General features: G+C 44.5%; 1 protein-coding gene across 1 annotated transcript in view; it reads left to right on the top strand.

Annotated features, from left to right (window-relative positions):
• The window catches only part of LOC146179185 (corticotropin-releasing factor receptor 1-like), a 111,892-nt gene extending 102,692 nt beyond the window's left edge, over positions 1–9,200 (top strand). Inside the window, exons 8-13 of the mRNA XM_084580141.1 lie at positions 1,390–1,546; positions 4,514–4,644; positions 6,246–6,334; positions 6,752–6,890; positions 7,313–7,354; positions 8,877–9,200. Of these exons, the coding sequence (XP_084436267.1) occupies positions 1,390–1,546; positions 4,514–4,644; positions 6,246–6,334; positions 6,752–6,890; positions 7,313–7,354; positions 8,877–9,200 (882 nt within the window). The remainder of the gene's footprint in view (positions 1–1,389; positions 1,547–4,513; positions 4,645–6,245; positions 6,335–6,751; positions 6,891–7,312; positions 7,355–8,876) is intronic.
• The last annotated feature ends 7,481 nt before the right edge of the window (positions 9,201–16,681 follow it).

The following is a 16,681-nucleotide window of genomic DNA, read 5'->3' as shown; positions in this document are numbered from 1 at the left end:
ACTGCCGTGGCAGAGGGGATGCCGCGGCGGCCACACACCACGCTAGGAGCGTCCCCTTTGAAACGGGGTGGTAGCAGTAGCTATCATGCTCATTTTTTCCCTATATCTTAATCATTGTTTTAGATTGGTTAACTATACCATCATTCTATTTATTAAATTTTTGTTTCTACATTACTAACATTATGCCACTTTTCAGCTCTTAAGCCACCAATTTTCCAATCGTTTTTTGCTAGCTTCCACCGCCATTTTATTCGACAACGCTTCCTCGCATGGTGAGCGCCACCTTGTGACCGGAAGCGAAGTATACTGCGTAATTTTTCTGCTTCTCTGACGATGCCCGCTACATTAGGTCACGTGGCGTCTTAAAGGAATTAATGCACGAAATATCAGGTAAAAAGTCGCCGGTTCGAATCCATAATGCCGACCATAGTATCCAACTTGAGTAGCAGATTCATGCTTCCTGGAAAGCGAAATACCATGACTGAACTGGGCATGCGTGCTCCTCCGAGCGGTGCCTCCTGTTGATGCCCCGGCTAGCCGCCATATTTATGGTTATTGTCGAGTGTTGCATCAAGAGCGCCAGGTGGATGTTTACGTAATGGGGCTAGTAGTACTCTAAAAAAAAGAGCAATGCATCAAATCCTCGAACATACTGCTCTAAGCATGCTACGAAAATTCCCCTACCAATTAAAAATGCAGCGCTCAAACAACCAATATAGTAACGAAAATATAATATATCATTCACTACCCTCCTGGCCTTTCTAATACGGTTTCATTTCACCGCTTTTCCCCGTTGTCCTTTACCTGTCATTACATCTCACGGGTTGTTGTAGTTAATACATGTATAGTAGAGCTCGGTATACCCATCAAATGGTTCCTTTTCTTGACAAGCGTAGCACAAAGCTACGACGAAAAAGACGTTTATGTGTGGTTTGGCGCGTGTGGTTATGTATCTGCCTATATTTCTGAAAGAAGGCTGTGGAGGAGTGAAACAGGACGAGAATAATGAGTACAAAGACCCTGTTCGTTATCCTGTCCTGGTGGACTGGCTGAAAATGAAGACTGTATGAAAATGTAGGCCACAAAACAGCCCATGTAAACGAGTACATATTGCACTGCCATAATAATCTCTAAGCGCAAAATTTTCAGGAAATAAGAACAATGTTTGGCAAGCCCTCACAGCTGCCGATCACAGGGAGCTCCTATATAGTTTTGTTATATGCAAGGTTTTTGATTAATTTCTAATTAAAAAAGAGAAACGATCCCTACCAGTTGAAAAGAAAATGACAGCTACCAAAATACGAGTGTACGGTCAAGTATGTATTTTGTTGTTCGATTCTTGTTCGCCAGATTCCCCTGTAAACCTGTATTCCCCTTTGCATCTCGCAGCCTGTGCTGTGCAAGTGTGTCCTCTCGCTGAAGATGTACGCGGCCACTGCCTCCATCAACTGGATGTTCGTTGAGGGACTACTCCTGCACTCCAGGGTGGCCGTTTCGGTGTTCCGTCAGGACGCCCCCTTCCGCCTATACTACGCTATCGGATGGGGTGAGACACTGGCCACGTCTCTTCGTTGCCATCTGTTCGCTCTCTCTGGGTGTCGTCTAAATGACCTCGAAGTCATCATCTTCTTCCCTACCTTCCTTCAGTCGCTTCCTCGTTACTCCACTGTTCACGGAGACAGTTACATGGTTTCTTTCCCCCAAAGCCCATTTTTTTCTCTTTTTTTCCTTTCAACCCATATTCTCTTCATTGTATTAAAGTTAACCCAGCGCCCACTCTCAACTAACAGATATATTTTTACAGTCAATTGCATCGTTGGGGCTTTGCAGAGGCATTGCGTATGATGTGGAGCGCTTGTGTTGAGTCGCGTACTTTGTTGTCACCGCTTGAGCGATAATGTCGTCTCTTCGGCAACGTTCGTCTGGGCCCAGACGAAGACAAGCCCACTTGTCGAAACATTAGCTCGAACTGTGAACTGAGGCTTCCCCCCTCTACCCTTGTCCAGTGTTCTTTCATACTGTGTGCACGATGCAATGTTAGATTTTAATAATTCCAGCCAACCTCTCTGCCTTTCCTTTTAATAAATCCATCTATCTATATATTTATTTCTTTGTTTTGTGTCCATCCTCGTGTATGCGCTAGTGTAACGTTCACGCCTGTATATATGTGTGTTCATGTTTGTGTGTACCCGCGGGTCTGTATGCGTCTATATGTATTTTTTATTTCATAAATGGTTATCAAGGCATTGGCGTACATATCATGTTCTAATAGAAATCTTCATCCCTTAAGGAATTCATAAAATTCATCACCTGTCCCAAAGAACAAGGATTTTGACTTTTTCCAGCTTAAGTGTGCAATTTGCACCCTAAGTGTGTAAATTTAAGGGTACTAAATACCAGACAATGAAGACAGGAGCATTGGTATCTGCTAAAAAGGGACTAGATTTAAATGCATTTTCCGAAGATGCAAGTTCTGGAGACCAGGTCCTTCCAAAGTTTAAGTTTCAGTTTCACTTTATTTCGTCACGCATGTACAGTATGTTGTGAAATCGACACGGGCAGGAAATCGAAAATAAAAGTAAGACAGATCGACACATTGCGGATACTGCGCAATGAGAAATGAAAGTAAGCGGAGGTTAGCTAAGTATGGCTCGCAATTATTTTGCCCCTTCATTACTGTGCTCGACTGATTCACATTGTGAGAATATTCATGAAGCAAATAATAGAGAATGAATAAAGATGGCGGATTCGGCTAGATTACTCTACAGTCCCGAAGATGTTTCGATTGCATAATGACATTGATTCTTGACGAGTTTAATGAAATGCAAACTCTGCAAGGGACACATAACATTTACATTCCTCGATGTGACACGACAATTACAGTTGCCGGACTTAATTACGAAACCTCATATATGTGACTCTACGTGGGTTGCTTTCACTCGAGAGCTTTCGCGTATAACTTAGCCGAGCAACTTAATTCGTGGAACACACTCAAGTGCCATCCTATGTTTATGGTTGCTGATTTTCAATGCTGCCAGACGGGAGCATCGTGAAGCACCACGCACGTCAATTTTCTTTTGTACATCGCCATTTGGCTTTGCCCCTTAGCCTTGAAAGGCCAATGAGCATCGGTTGTTATTTCGCAGGCTCGGGCGGCCAGAAGTGCGTTATCAAATAAGGTTGCACTAGGTGAGTGAATGCGTAGGTTAGGCGATGGATGAAACCGTTACCTGGGGCATGAAGAGATTGTGTGCAGCATATTTTCCAGCTGTAGAAGAAAGAGTAACATTTAAAACAGAAATGAAAATTTGATTTCGGCATGCCTCAGGGCCAAGAAGGCATCGTTATAGATCTGACATAAGCTTTCTTAAATGCCTTCTTCCAAAATAATCCGCTACATGGCCCAAATCATTGCACACGCCACAAAGTACAAAATGTCAGCCACCCTTTCCATGTAGTTCTACGAGACGCTTATATTTTGACAAGGTTTTCACTGGTCATCAGTACGACGTCATATGTACGTCTTTGCTTACGGCAACCATATCACACCCCTCCCCTCTCCCTCTTATTCGTCAGAACGTGCTGCTTATCGATAAAACTCTAAAATGGCCCAACAAAGGATCATTTTATCAAATTATTACTTTGTACGTGTTAGTTGCTGAGGAAGTACCCGAGGTGGTGGCGTCGCCTAAGTCCTCTACTTTCATACGCACGCTAGGTAAATAGTGCAACACACAACTGCGTACGAGCGCCCGTAAAGAAATGGCCGCTAAGAACAGTCATCGTATGCCTGTACACCTCAGCGCTCCCTTGGCCGCAACTGCGCTGCCCATAATTAACGAGGCAGAGAAACCTGAACACGTGGCAACGGCCACAGTTGGCTCTTCCCTGACTGCTGGCAGTGGCCACATGTTGTTTCCGACAAACGCCAGTGGGTTGGAGCCAAGAGTGTCCTTTGATATGTCACCTTGTTCCGCACCCTCTTTGACTGCAACAGAAGGCCAACATGTGGGTGGTCGTTTCTTTCGTTGCCTTTGCTTTCTCTTGCTGCCTCCGGTCGTTTCGCGACTCGGCTACTCACTGCATCTCGAGTTGCTCCATACCAAGTGCCTCTTTGTTCCTCCGTTCTTATAGTTATTCGGATCGTTAACATTGCGTCGTTTCAGCACAAGCCAGGGTTGAAGGTTCGATTGCTCGAATTCCCGCCAATTGAATGGGCCCATCACGAAAATGGCCCATTCGAATGGGCCAATTCTTTAACGCACCACTGAGAACAACCGAACGACAAGACGAATAGAGCGCAGCATATATGCGTCTAACGTTCGTTTGCTGTCTCCGAGAACAAAAACTCACTGCATGGTTTGCAGCACCAGCGGCTGCTGCTTGATTTCACCAGACTTCCTCTTTTGTTCGCTATCGGTATTTGAATGTTTCCAACATAGTTTTCATAACGTTACATGTCATCTACCTCTAAAGCCATTCTTATCCTAGTTCTCACTTTTTGTCACCGCAGGATTGCCTTTAGTGTTCATCCTGGCCTGGGCTTACCAAACCCAAAAGGAACTTAGCACAGCATGCTGGGAAGGCTACGGATCAAGCGCCAACGTGTGGATCCTCATAGCACCCCGCTTGGTTGCCATACTGGTGAGCGAAAGATGTACATCGTGCGTTTGGAGGTGCCTCTCAGGTATCCGGTATCATATCTGCCCTTTAAGGCTAACTTTTCTTGATGTTACTTTTTTGAGTCCACTCCCTACTATAGAAAGTTATCGTTAACATTGTTATTACTATTAATAATGTTACTTTTGTTAATTTATCGATGGGAATGGTTTAATCTTTCGACGCGAAGCAGAATCGTGCTTTTTTGAGGAAGCACTTATACAGCCGTCACAGCCAAGAAACGACCTCCGCTGTGAGTCGAAATTTTGTCCTCCAGATTGCGACGTCACAGTTCACGTTCCTGGCGCGGATATTTCAAACAGTGCTATTGCAAAGAAATTGTCGGTCTAAGACGGTTATACCCTGGTTAACTTTAGTGCAAGAGCACTATTTCACGTGGCCACCCCAAGCAAGTAAGCCGTGGCTTGCACATGCTGAGGTCGGACGCGGATTTGAACTCAGGAATTGCTTAGTTACAATCTACTGATCGCCTCTGCACCCCGCTATCTCATTTTCCGTTCGCAGTGCCGCAGTCGATCGGCCCGCGTTGAGGATGCAAAACCCTCTCGGACGTTGCATCGCATGTCGTCATCTCCATGAAATCCTTTCTGTTCGCAAAAGCTTTCCTCACTTCCTAATTCATTTAGGTACAATAAAACCCTATTTTTAAAGGTTGATTTTTTGCTCGGCCCCAGAAGTCGAATGTGCCCGAGAGGTATCTATTTGACAGCAGTCGTCAGGTAAGCGCTCAATACTTCACAATACAATTATGAATAGATGGACATAATCTATTCTTCTAATGTATAGCCAAATTTCACTTTTTGTAGTATTTTGCCGTGCGGGCAGGACACCAAGATCGCAGCAGCGTAGCACGTCGTGGGAATTTCTTTATTCCCGGAAACAAGTGACTGGCGAGCGCCGGCAGAGCTGGCCGCTGTGCCTGATGAGGCAGGGCGAAGTGTGAAGCAACTCTCTCTCTCTCTCTCTCTCTCTCTATATATATATATATATATATATATATATATATATATATATATATATATATATATATATATATATATATATATATATATAGCCGTTATCACTAGTGGGTGCGTGTCACGGTAGCACGCAAGACAAGTAGGCGCGCCACTATTCCAGCTTTTAACCCTGTGAAGAACCCCCATTCAGTTGTTAGAAACGCCACATAAAAAGTCTAAATAATTTTTCATTAGTGGCAGAATACTGCAGACTTCCCAAGCAAGGATATGCGGCTATTTGATGAGTAATTTTCAGTATCACCGTACGTGTAATGTGTTCCTAGATAAATTCTCGTTGAAAAAAAAAAAATGAATCTTTCCAACAATTTTGCGGAGTGACAGTGGAAGAATTGCCAATATATATCGGCATATCGACCTCAACTTCGACAGTCCAGCGGTACCTGATCTTCATCGCCTGGGCTCTAAGAGAGCAACTCTTCATTTGAAATACCAACCGTGAAGCAACGCCGCTGATTCCAAGGAATAAACTCTAAGCGTTCGTGGCTTTGAGTGTATATTTGTGCGAAGGTCCTGAAATCTGCCGCATGGCGTCGATTTGTTTCGCAGGTGAATTCGGTATTCCTCGTGAACATCGTGAGGATCCTGGTGTCGCGAGTGAAGCCCAGCGCCTCGTCGGTGGAAACAACACAGTTCAGGCAAGAATGCCCGCTCTTCATGTCGATGCTTTGGGTCAGTAATTCGCTAATTATTGTGGTAGAGCTGGCATGAGAAGGGTAAACGTGTACTGTGATACAGTAATTTCATTCTTTTAGTTCACTCTTAGCTTCCCTGCCTTTTTATTTAAAAATCTGGAGTAGCACGGTTTCGTTTCTTGATCCTTGTTGCCGAATGTTCAGAGCATTCAGGATAAGTGGGCGCCATAAAGCTTACGATAACGTTAAAGTACTAATTTTTGTAGTTAATCATTAGGTATATTTCTTAGTGAATAAGCGTGGTCGGCCAAAAGGGTAAACGAGGGATATTCAGCCAATACATATTGCGAAAAAAACGTAGGTTGCAGTTAAATGAGCGGTGGTTAGTGATCCAGTTCCAACTTCCCTTTCTCCCTACAGGAAAGCCATCAAGGCCACAGCGCTCCTCTTTCCCCTCCTCGGAATCACTCACCTGCTGTTCTGCATTAACCCTCAGAATGAGACGATGGGTCTCAGAGAAGCCTACATGATCATCAACGCTATCCTTCAGTCTTCGCAGGTGAGTGGCTTCCAACCACCACTTTGTACGCGTGAAGCTTCGGGAATGCGTGAAACAGCGTTTTTTATTCACTTTTACTGAACGCAGTTTAGTGAGGAAAATATAATTATGTCTTGCCTCGCGTCAGAAATGTGACATGGCTCCTATGATTTGCTGCTGAGCAGTTTTCACGCTTCTGATGATTACGAGCTTATAGCCACTCACTAACCACTGCAGTGCTGGTTTTCGGCAGAAAAAAAATGTATAACTAAAATGGTGTCTGTCGCCAACTTTCCAGCACAAAAATTTTGCAATGATAATTGCACGCCTTCTAAGTTTCTTGGCGGCTGCCGTACGCAGCTGCTATGCGCCGATTTGAAAATAACTCTTATACATATTGCTCTTTTACTTCTTTTCCTATCTCTCCCTTTGCTGCCTTGCAGGGTATATTCGTGTCCGTTCTCTACTGCTTCATGGACTCGGAGGTACGCCACAATTGATTAGAGTTGTATTTCTCCATTTACTCATTGCTCAATACGCGATGGTCTTGTTTTAAAGTGAACAAAAGGGTGGCAAAAGCTTGAAAAGAATGCGTAAAAAAATTTGTTACGTTGTTTCTTTTCCTGTGGTAAATAGGTTATCAACTACTTCACACAAATGTTCAGAGCAGGATAGCTTCTGAGTTGATGTTGTCTTAGCTGGATAAATATCAATTCAACAAAAGCGAACGAACATCTCTTGAAAGACCGGTTCTCTGAAGCGGTGACGGTTGTAGCAAAGGGCCTATAAATTACACGACCTGTACAAGTACTGACATTCATATTGCAGCATCTCTTTTGGGGTTTCTCTTAGCTCTGCAAATTGGGTCTCAGAAATTCTGAATTCCACAATCTAGATCGACGAAAAAGGAACTTTCCCATCCTTGCATTCTGCCTAGCATAAAACCGGTTTTCTTCACACTAGCTATATATTGCCTAACCTCGCAGCATAGCAGCAGTCGTTAACCTCCCCCTGCCCACCTACACTTACCAAGACTATCGACTTCCTTGTCAATCATAGGCAAATCCCTCCACGGTGTTCATCCACCACAAGAATAAAGAGCTGGGATTCTGCGTTCTCATGGGTATTGCTCCTTAGCATTGGAAAGTCAACATATCAAGAAATAGCTTCGGGATCTTCAGTAAATAACCCTTCTAATTTAGGCTTCTTCATTATCTCTTGTGTCGACATTTTCAGCACTGAAGTCGAGTTAAAATCTTCCAACCGTGTGTCTGTAATTCTCCCACAACGCGTGGACTGTATTGTGTGTGTGTGGGGGGGGGTGGGGGAGGTGAGGATGAAAGGCAGGGAGGTTAACCTGTAAAAGAAACCGGTTTGCTACCCTGCACTGGGGGAAAGGGGTGAGTGGATATAAAAGTTGTGAGATAGGGAAGGGTGAAGTTATTACAGTCACATCACAGACATGCCACATCACATCATGTCATAGTCATATCACGTAACATAACAGCAAACTCATAGTCCTTCGATTAGGCCTGTGCTTTTCATAAAGCGGAGCAGTGCCTGGGAGGCCTTCACCGCAGACGATCGCCGTGGCCAGGGACCTAAAATCTTAATTTCAGTCAATGGCCGTTTATCTAGATGCTCCAGCGTACGGCACAGACACTGTCGTTCCTCACTGTATATGGGGCACTCGCAAAGAATGTGGCTTATAGACTCGTCGCACCCACAGTTGGTACATGCAGGAATACGTGTTTGTGTTTGTATTGATTACTTTATAAACTGCATACAAAATTCGACATAGCCTAAAGAGATGGCAACGTTAAAATTTTCATTACGCGATAACATTCTCAACTAGATTTTGGATTTTGCCACATCTCTCTTCAGGGCGCTGCTTGCGTGCTGTTCGCAAGAGTTATACAATTTTTTTGGGGGGGAAACAACATGCCCTTGAATTCAGCACTGGAGACGGCAGAAGCGTTCTGTGCAGCATGTTTTCGCGGAATGCAGGTGCAGACCGCGTTGCGGAACGCCTACCTGCGCGCAGCTGCCCGTCGTGACCCGCGCAAAGTGAGCAGTGCATCCCGGTCCTGGAGATTTTCTAGCAGCCGGCGATGCAAGCTGGCGGGCTCGACCATGTCTCACCTCTCATCTGCGTCCAGAAAGCTACCACCTACGTCACAGGTTGCTGCCAACGACACCAGAAGCAGAGGAAACAGCCAAGGCAACACGGGCTCCAAAGTTGCCGACCTACCGTGCCAGTGCCGGAACGTGTCCAAGCCAAATGAATGCGGGCGCTGCCACAACGGGACGGTCGATGTATTTCACGTGTGAAACATCGGGAACAATCACGTGCGAAATATTTTATTTGTATACGGAGAAAGACCCTACGACTCTCTGAATTTCATCACTTCAGGCTCAGAAGAGTCACTACTAGGGTTGAAATAAAGCATTTGCATGCTGGCTGAAACATGTCTATTCAACTGCAGGAAAAAAACCCGCCGGGGTGGCGCAGTGGTTACGGCGCTCGACTACTGTTCCCAAAGCAGCGGGATAGAATCCCGGCCTCGGCGGCCGCTTTTCGATGGAGGCGAAAAGCAAGGCGCCCGTGTGCTGTGCGATGTCAGTGCACGTTAAAGAACCCCAGGTGGTCGAAATTTCCGGAGTCCTCCACTGCGGCGTCTCTCATAGCCTGAGTTGCTTTGGGACGTTAAACCTCACAAACCAAACCAAACCAATCAACTGCAGGACAACGGCGCCAAGACAGAACGGTAGAATGTGAGACATCAAGATGTGCGTAATTTCTCTCCCCCCCTCCCCCCCCCCAAAAAAAAAGAATTTTCTGCAACCAGCCTGGCGCACATCGTGCACGAAGCCATGATCAACGATATGCGCCTACATAGTACTTGATCCACACATAAGGCAGGGGATGGAATTGCGGCACGTACGCCACGTGTCTTCGTTTCTGCTGCCATTTATGATGAGAGCTGTTTAGGGCGCAGCTGTACAGTGAGTTTCGAAGGATATATACCTTCCATGCCAAATCACGGGGCCCACTGGTGCAAAACTAGAGAAAACACCACAACAACAAATCTTTTTAGAATGCTCTTTTCGAGGTCTGCCCAACGAATAATTTGAACGCGAAGACGAGCATCTCAGATTAACTCAATTTGGCTATAACCCCAGACTACAGAGGCTGCGTGAAGAAAGAGCAATTGCTGACTTTATTAAGAGTAGCTGTCGCGTTCCTCTTTCTCCAATCTGTCTAATAAAAGACAGGAATATGTTGTTTCTCTGTTTTACACCTTTCTTTTTAAGTCAAGTTTCCTTTTGACGACTGGGTGCGTCAAGCAACTTTATAAAAGTAAATTTAGACCGCAGAAGAGAGATCAGTACAGCACAGAGATGCTCGAGACGGACAACGGTGACAGAAATCACCCATTAACAGACATGAAAGCTGCATGACCTAAAGGCACAAGTCTTGTGCTAGGAGCGCAGCTTATACTTGGTGCTTGGGTTCTTTCAGCTCCGGGCATCATTCAAAATGAAAAATTGGTGAGGACCGCTGTGTCAGATGTTACGTGAAGCGTGGTAAAATACATCAAAAGCTTTGCTGTCTTTGAGGTTTAAAGGGCGCAAGAAATCGGAGGAGTCACCCATTCGGGACCATAGCTCATGCAGTAAATAAAAATCCTGCTGGCCTACCTCATAGCTGAGTGGAACAAGGCTACGAGGAAGAATCATTTTTAGTACACATTGTAATATTACTTTTCTAAGTGGTCAAATAAATAGCAACGTATCTAATATATTTCGCCAACAGCTTTTTTTTTTCATGACGCAAATGTAGTTAAGTGGTAATGTAATGCGAGATCAGTTACAATATTACCATTCACTGCCAGCAAAGAGTAAAGGTGGTAGATTACAATTTGTTCTCAAACTTACCGTGCATACTTTACCAGCCCGAATCTTCCACGCGCACAAGCGAGCACATCAGAAAAAGCTTTGGAATTCAGTTTTCCAAATTCATATTACCGCGAGATCAATCTAGCTTCAAAAAGAACACCGAAATCTTCGCACGGATGTGCCACAGAATTCCGAAAGCACTGCCAGTACAGACAGCTGTTAGCTAATTTATTAATGATAATTTTATTTCTTTGCCCAAAACATATCATTGAATTATACTATTCTAAAAACAAAAAAACAATGTCGTGCAATAAAAAGGTCTTCATTTATTGATTGGCTGCATAACGGCGGCGCCATATTGCAGAACCAGCCATTGCCTCGGCAACACGTTGTTATGCAGATAATATGCATATCAACGCTTTGCTAAGTAGCTGTTGACCAACCAGGCTGCTCCTCAACCAAGATAACATGTTGCTCGGGGTATTATCCTCTATATTTGACAACTTTTATGCCTTCCCCTTTGCCATTGCCATAAAATGCAACAAGAGACGGCTCGCTCGAGGTAAGCACCGCCGTCACCGGCATTATTCAAGCGTGCTGTTCTCCGTCGCGATGATACAGGGGTTAGGGCGCTGGAGTGCTGTGCCCAAGGATGCGGGATCGGATCCCGGCCGTGGCGGACGGTTTTCGGTGGAGGCGAAAAGCAAGGCGCCCGTGCGCTGTGCGATGTCAGTGTACGTTAAAGAACCCCAGGTGATCGAAATTTCTGGAGCCCTCCCCTGCAGCGTCTCTCATAGCCCGAGTCGCTTTCGGATGTTAAACGCCACAAACCAAATAAAATTCAGTGTGCTGTCATTTTAGGGCCACATTGCAAAGCTACATACATTTAAAAAGCCAACAAATTTATATTCAACTGCTGCCGTACAGTGCTCGAAAACGAAGTGAAAAGACGACTTGATAGCATACGCTGTCTTTGCCAGTGCTATCAAAACGTAATGGGGCTTGACGAATGTGTCTCGTTCCTGGTGATAATTGTACAATTAATTACGAGTTCAGGTCAAGGCTCAGATTTACTATTTGACACACTCTAAACCAATATCCTAGAAAGACTGCGCCTAAGTTATGACCTGTTCTTGTTTAGTGATTTAATAAATATAAACTATATTTACTTTAAACTATCTATTATTCTTGAGTGAATACCCCTGAAATTTTGCTAATCATCCCGATCCGGGTGTGCTCGTTGAAAGGTAGTCTCGTGACAAAAATTCCGGAATCAATTGAAAAACAACTTGTTCTTTATCGTTAACATATTCCAATATTCACATTAGTCATTGCTGGCATGGTCACTGGGACGGCCAGACTCAATTCCTCTCCGTCAAATTAAAAGTGAAATCTTACTGCGCGAGAACATCACCATTTGCCTCTCTTTGTGTGCCTTTTAATTTTTCTCCTACAATTATCTTCTAAGAGTGAGTTCCCCCTACCCCTTCTAACAAAGGGAAAGCGAGCTGTGCGCTGTAGGATGGGAGGTTGTTACAATTTTCGTTTTCATTAATTCGGCGCATATTATTGCTACCGAGAAAATTACCCATCCAGCGCGAGCCGCACGCATTCATACTTCACCCTGGCCTAATGAAGTCTTGCTAACTTATCGCTTACTCCAATTATGCGGGCTTTTCTTGCCGCGACTATTCTGTCAGCTGTTTCTTTTGGTTTTATTGCTAAAGCAATACTACTCGCACTTTTAAGCCTTCACGTAACCCGGCCGCAGTTACATCTTACCCACGTGACACTGTGACGTCACACCCCACCTGACATATGGGATGTCAGGAGCTGCCAACTTGGGTCTCTCGTTTCACATGGGACGGTTATATCGGAATCAGCCTGCTAGTACCCTGACATTCACGTTACCCCTATAGGCCACTAAGGCACGTTCATACGGCTTGGTTAAAGCGGGGTTTTATATGTGGGCTGAGGAAGAAGAAAAAGAGAAGAAGAAGAATGCTCGGTCACCCGCAGCTAATAATTTCGCTCAATATTTGGTTCAGCAGCGTTGAACCCTTGTAATGATTTTATACCTGCGCTCCCTCGTCTGACTTGTACCATCACTTCTACTGCAACTGGTGCTCTATAAGCTCGGCGCAACCTGCTTCTGTCATGCCCACGTGGCCAGATGTGGTCAGCATCGTAAGACTTGACAATGACCGGGAATCTACTTGCATTCGTGGAACGCGTTGTTTGTTTGCACAAAGACTAGATATGAGGCTTGAAAACATGCATGGACATATTGTTCCCAACATTGTTGTACAGCATGGGATCCTAAGAAGCATCGAAAGAGCGAGGCTAGATTTTGTATCAAAAATAGTAAATGTTGGTAAAAGCAGCGAGCTACCTTCACCTCATTAGGAATACAGTTGGAAGGACGGCACTATTTTAAGTCTGCTACAACCATACTATAATCACTTATGTGGGCTACGGTGTAAAATCAAAGCCCCATATGTAACCTCCTTTTAGGGGCCTTTAAGGTAGTAAAATGAATTGAAACCTGCACGACGGACCGCTCCGAACGTGTGCATATTGCTCCCACCATGTCCGCATTAGCACAAACAACAGTGCAACGAATGATATGATGACGCCCAGGAGGCCCTTTATGAAAAATGCCATGACAAACCAGCCCTGTTTTTCAGCCAGAGCGAACAGCGTTCAATACTCTGCCCATCATGCAATATATTGTTTTGGAGAGAAGTGCTTTCTTTTCTATTCTTCTGCCCTGTTTTTAAAGAAAGCAGCGACTGTTTGTGGTCACTGTGCTTACGTATTTTCACTGATAGGCGGGAACGACGCAGCAGTAAGAAGTTCTGTGTAGCACCGAGAAGTCGAGACTTTCATGGCTGCCTACGCAACGTCGTTGTAATGCGCATCCAATAAGGGAATGTGTACGCAAGTTCGTCGAACATGCCGAACTTCAATTACCGCTGCCACGGCAAGACAATACCCATAAGCTCTGAAGCAAGGAAACTCAACCTCAACATTATCCAGCGTGGGCGATCAGGCAAATAAACAAACTAAAAAGAAACTCTCCTTCTGTCACCGCTCGGGAGCTCAATCTACTTCAGTGAAGGCAAAACAGAGCCTGGTTGATGCATCACTTCCCTCTCTGTTTATATGCAAAGCTTCCATAATCACACGCTTCGCCAGCCCCCTCAGATCAACAGAACCCGTCACAAAAGGCGGCTGGCGCGTGCAATAACAGAAGCTTTGCACACATAAACAAGGGGTTGAATGCATGCGTTGGCCAGGCTTTTGTTTACATAGAGTCAAAGTAGATTAAACTGCTGTGGGTGACATGTGACGCGGTATCTTTTCGCTTATTTAACGTGGTATATTCCGTTGGGACGAGGGCACGCCTGTTGCATGCAAATATACTCTGTGGAGTTTTTTTTTCTATTTTTTTTTTCTTAGCCATGTTCTTAATATCCTTTTTTCTAGGGTAAAACGTTATTCGATCGCAGATATTTGTGTGTTTACGAAAACGTTGAACTCCGAGATAAAGCCCCTCCTGCCCATTTCCGGTTTTCTCGTCATACTTTAGTTGAGCCCGCTTGCTTTAAGTATTTTCTTACATTACAAAAGTATATATTTCGCTGTGCTTGCCCCTTTGTCATTCTTGATATCTCGAGACTCCAAGAATATACTCTGAAAGACACGGGCTATGCCTCAGTTTGGTTGCAATGTTACATGAACGCTAACTCGATACACGCGCAGGGATCTTTTTGCACCGCTCGAATGTAGTCTCATACAATAGTCAATAAAGGAGACGATATCATTAGACCATAGAATTATTGAATTCATTTCTGTATTTAGTTGATGCCAGGGCAATATATTGTAGTGTTGATTACTACCAATGCAATAGCGATAACTAAAGAGCACTTTAAGCGGAAAAACTGGCATCGGCTTTATGAGCTACAAATCACGGCCAGAGCACTGGCAGGCAGCAGCCGGCAGCCTACGTGTTGAGCACTGACCCTTCGAAGATTCCTGAGGCTTATCGAGGCGACATTATCTCTTAACGTTGATCAGGAGCTGTCAATTCCGTTTGGCATTTGAAATGGAAAGGTCGAATATGAATCAGCCTTTCAGACCACCTGGATCAGACACGCTACATCTTGGCCAATCAGGCACTTTCATACAGCTTGACTGAAGCGGGGGTTTATCTGAGTGCTGATCGCCTCTGATCTCTAGCTGGTTACGATGGTAGCTTATAAGCTGAAATCTATCGCGTCATACGATTAACCGCAAAGCGTGTCTCTCTAATATCTTTTTTCGGTGATTTTATAGTATTCGTTGATTCCGTATGGCTGAAACAAGATGTCTGCGTGATATCACTGGGTGGCAGCGTTCTCTTAGACTTCAGGACACCATTCGTCTCGATGTAGACAGCGGACCAGAATCTCAACGGCAAGCTTAAAAAGTACGTTAAGCGAATTCAGTCAGGAAAGCTTTGTGACCTCGAGGGTGTTATATCTACTAGCGTAATTTTCCAAGAAATACTCAACCATTGAGCGTTTGGTCCTGTTATCTTGCAACCAGGATTTACGAGGATGACCTCTCAGTCCAACCGTTGATATTCGTAGCACGACATGGTTAGAGACATCACTAAATATCTGCCCATGCAAATTGTTTGCGTCGCAACCATTTTTAGGTACTCAGTCAGATAAAGTCAATCTACCTGGATAAATTGCGTCCATTTTTCATACTTCCATGCCGAGTTTGTAAGTTTACTTGGAGATTTGTATAGAAATAATTTTTTTTTTGCGTGTTGGGGCTGTTTTCTTTTCAAATTAAGTTAGACGATAAAAAGTTTTTATAAAGGCTTCTTTTGACCAAGTTACACTAAACCAAGAAAAAGACTGACGGTATATGCTATAGCCACAGTAAGAATGTTCACTGAATAACTGGTGCTTTGAGGCCGGCAACTCTCGGTCTTTTCCATTTATGGCCAGAAGAGTTTTTCAAGTCACTGCATCAAGGCAGTGCCGGCTTGCACTGTCGACAGTGAGGGTGACAGGAAACCACCCATTTTTACTCCGTGACTGTCATTGCTCCTAAAGGAACATCAGTTGCTTTGTTTCTGCACTCCTCTTCTTCTTCCCAGAAGAAAAAAGAGAATTTTCATTTTCACCTAACACAAGAACCCTACTCAAGTGAAGCGTCAAGATGGGCGGTCAGTTTTCGAAGGCACCGTGGCTAGCAAAATTCAACAGAGCAGATCCTAATCAAGAGTAGCCTCTCCCCGCAAGGCCTTACGCAAACAGCTTCCCTGAGTGGGGGCAAGCTCTCTACGTTGGAAGGCAATTCATATGTATGACGAGCAAAATGTTTGTTTAAATACGTTTCCTTTTAATACTGTTACCTCTCCTGTAATACCCTTGATCCATTTATTACCCTTTTTTTTTTTCTGTTCATATTTCATTCTCTGAGGCAATAAACATCGTTATAAACATTTTGCGTGTTAGTCTAAGCCCCCAAACGCTTCTGAAATGACGCAAATGTGGACGTGATGCGTTTCATGCCCTCTTTTTCATTTTGATATAAGCCGATAGTACAGCGAAAAAACAATTAGGCATTTTGCCTATATATACATATATTATGGTGAGGCTACCCAAAAGTAATCCCCTTCACTGCCTTGTCGTGGCGGAGGGGCTTGCGTAACTCGCTGAAGTCGTGAGCTCTGCTGTGTAGGGCCACCCAAGATAGACAGGTCACGGCAGAGAGTTCTGACAAAATGTGATTCACTGGAGAAGGTAATGGCAACCCACTCCAGTATTTCCTGCCAAGAAAACCCTATGGCCAGTCACAATACCATTAAAGATATGGCGCCGGAAGATGAGCCCCCCAGGTTGGAAGGCGTC

The sequence above is a fragment of the Amblyomma maculatum genome, chromosome 9 (genome assembly GCF_055883805.1).
Source record: "Amblyomma maculatum isolate TAMU_Amacu chromosome 9, ASM5588380v1, whole genome shotgun sequence".
Taxonomy (NCBI): Eukaryota; Metazoa; Arthropoda; class Arachnida; order Ixodida; family Ixodidae; genus Amblyomma; species Amblyomma maculatum.
The sequence above is the reverse complement of the archived record's forward strand: the minus strand, read 5'-3'. Positions and strand labels throughout refer to the sequence as shown.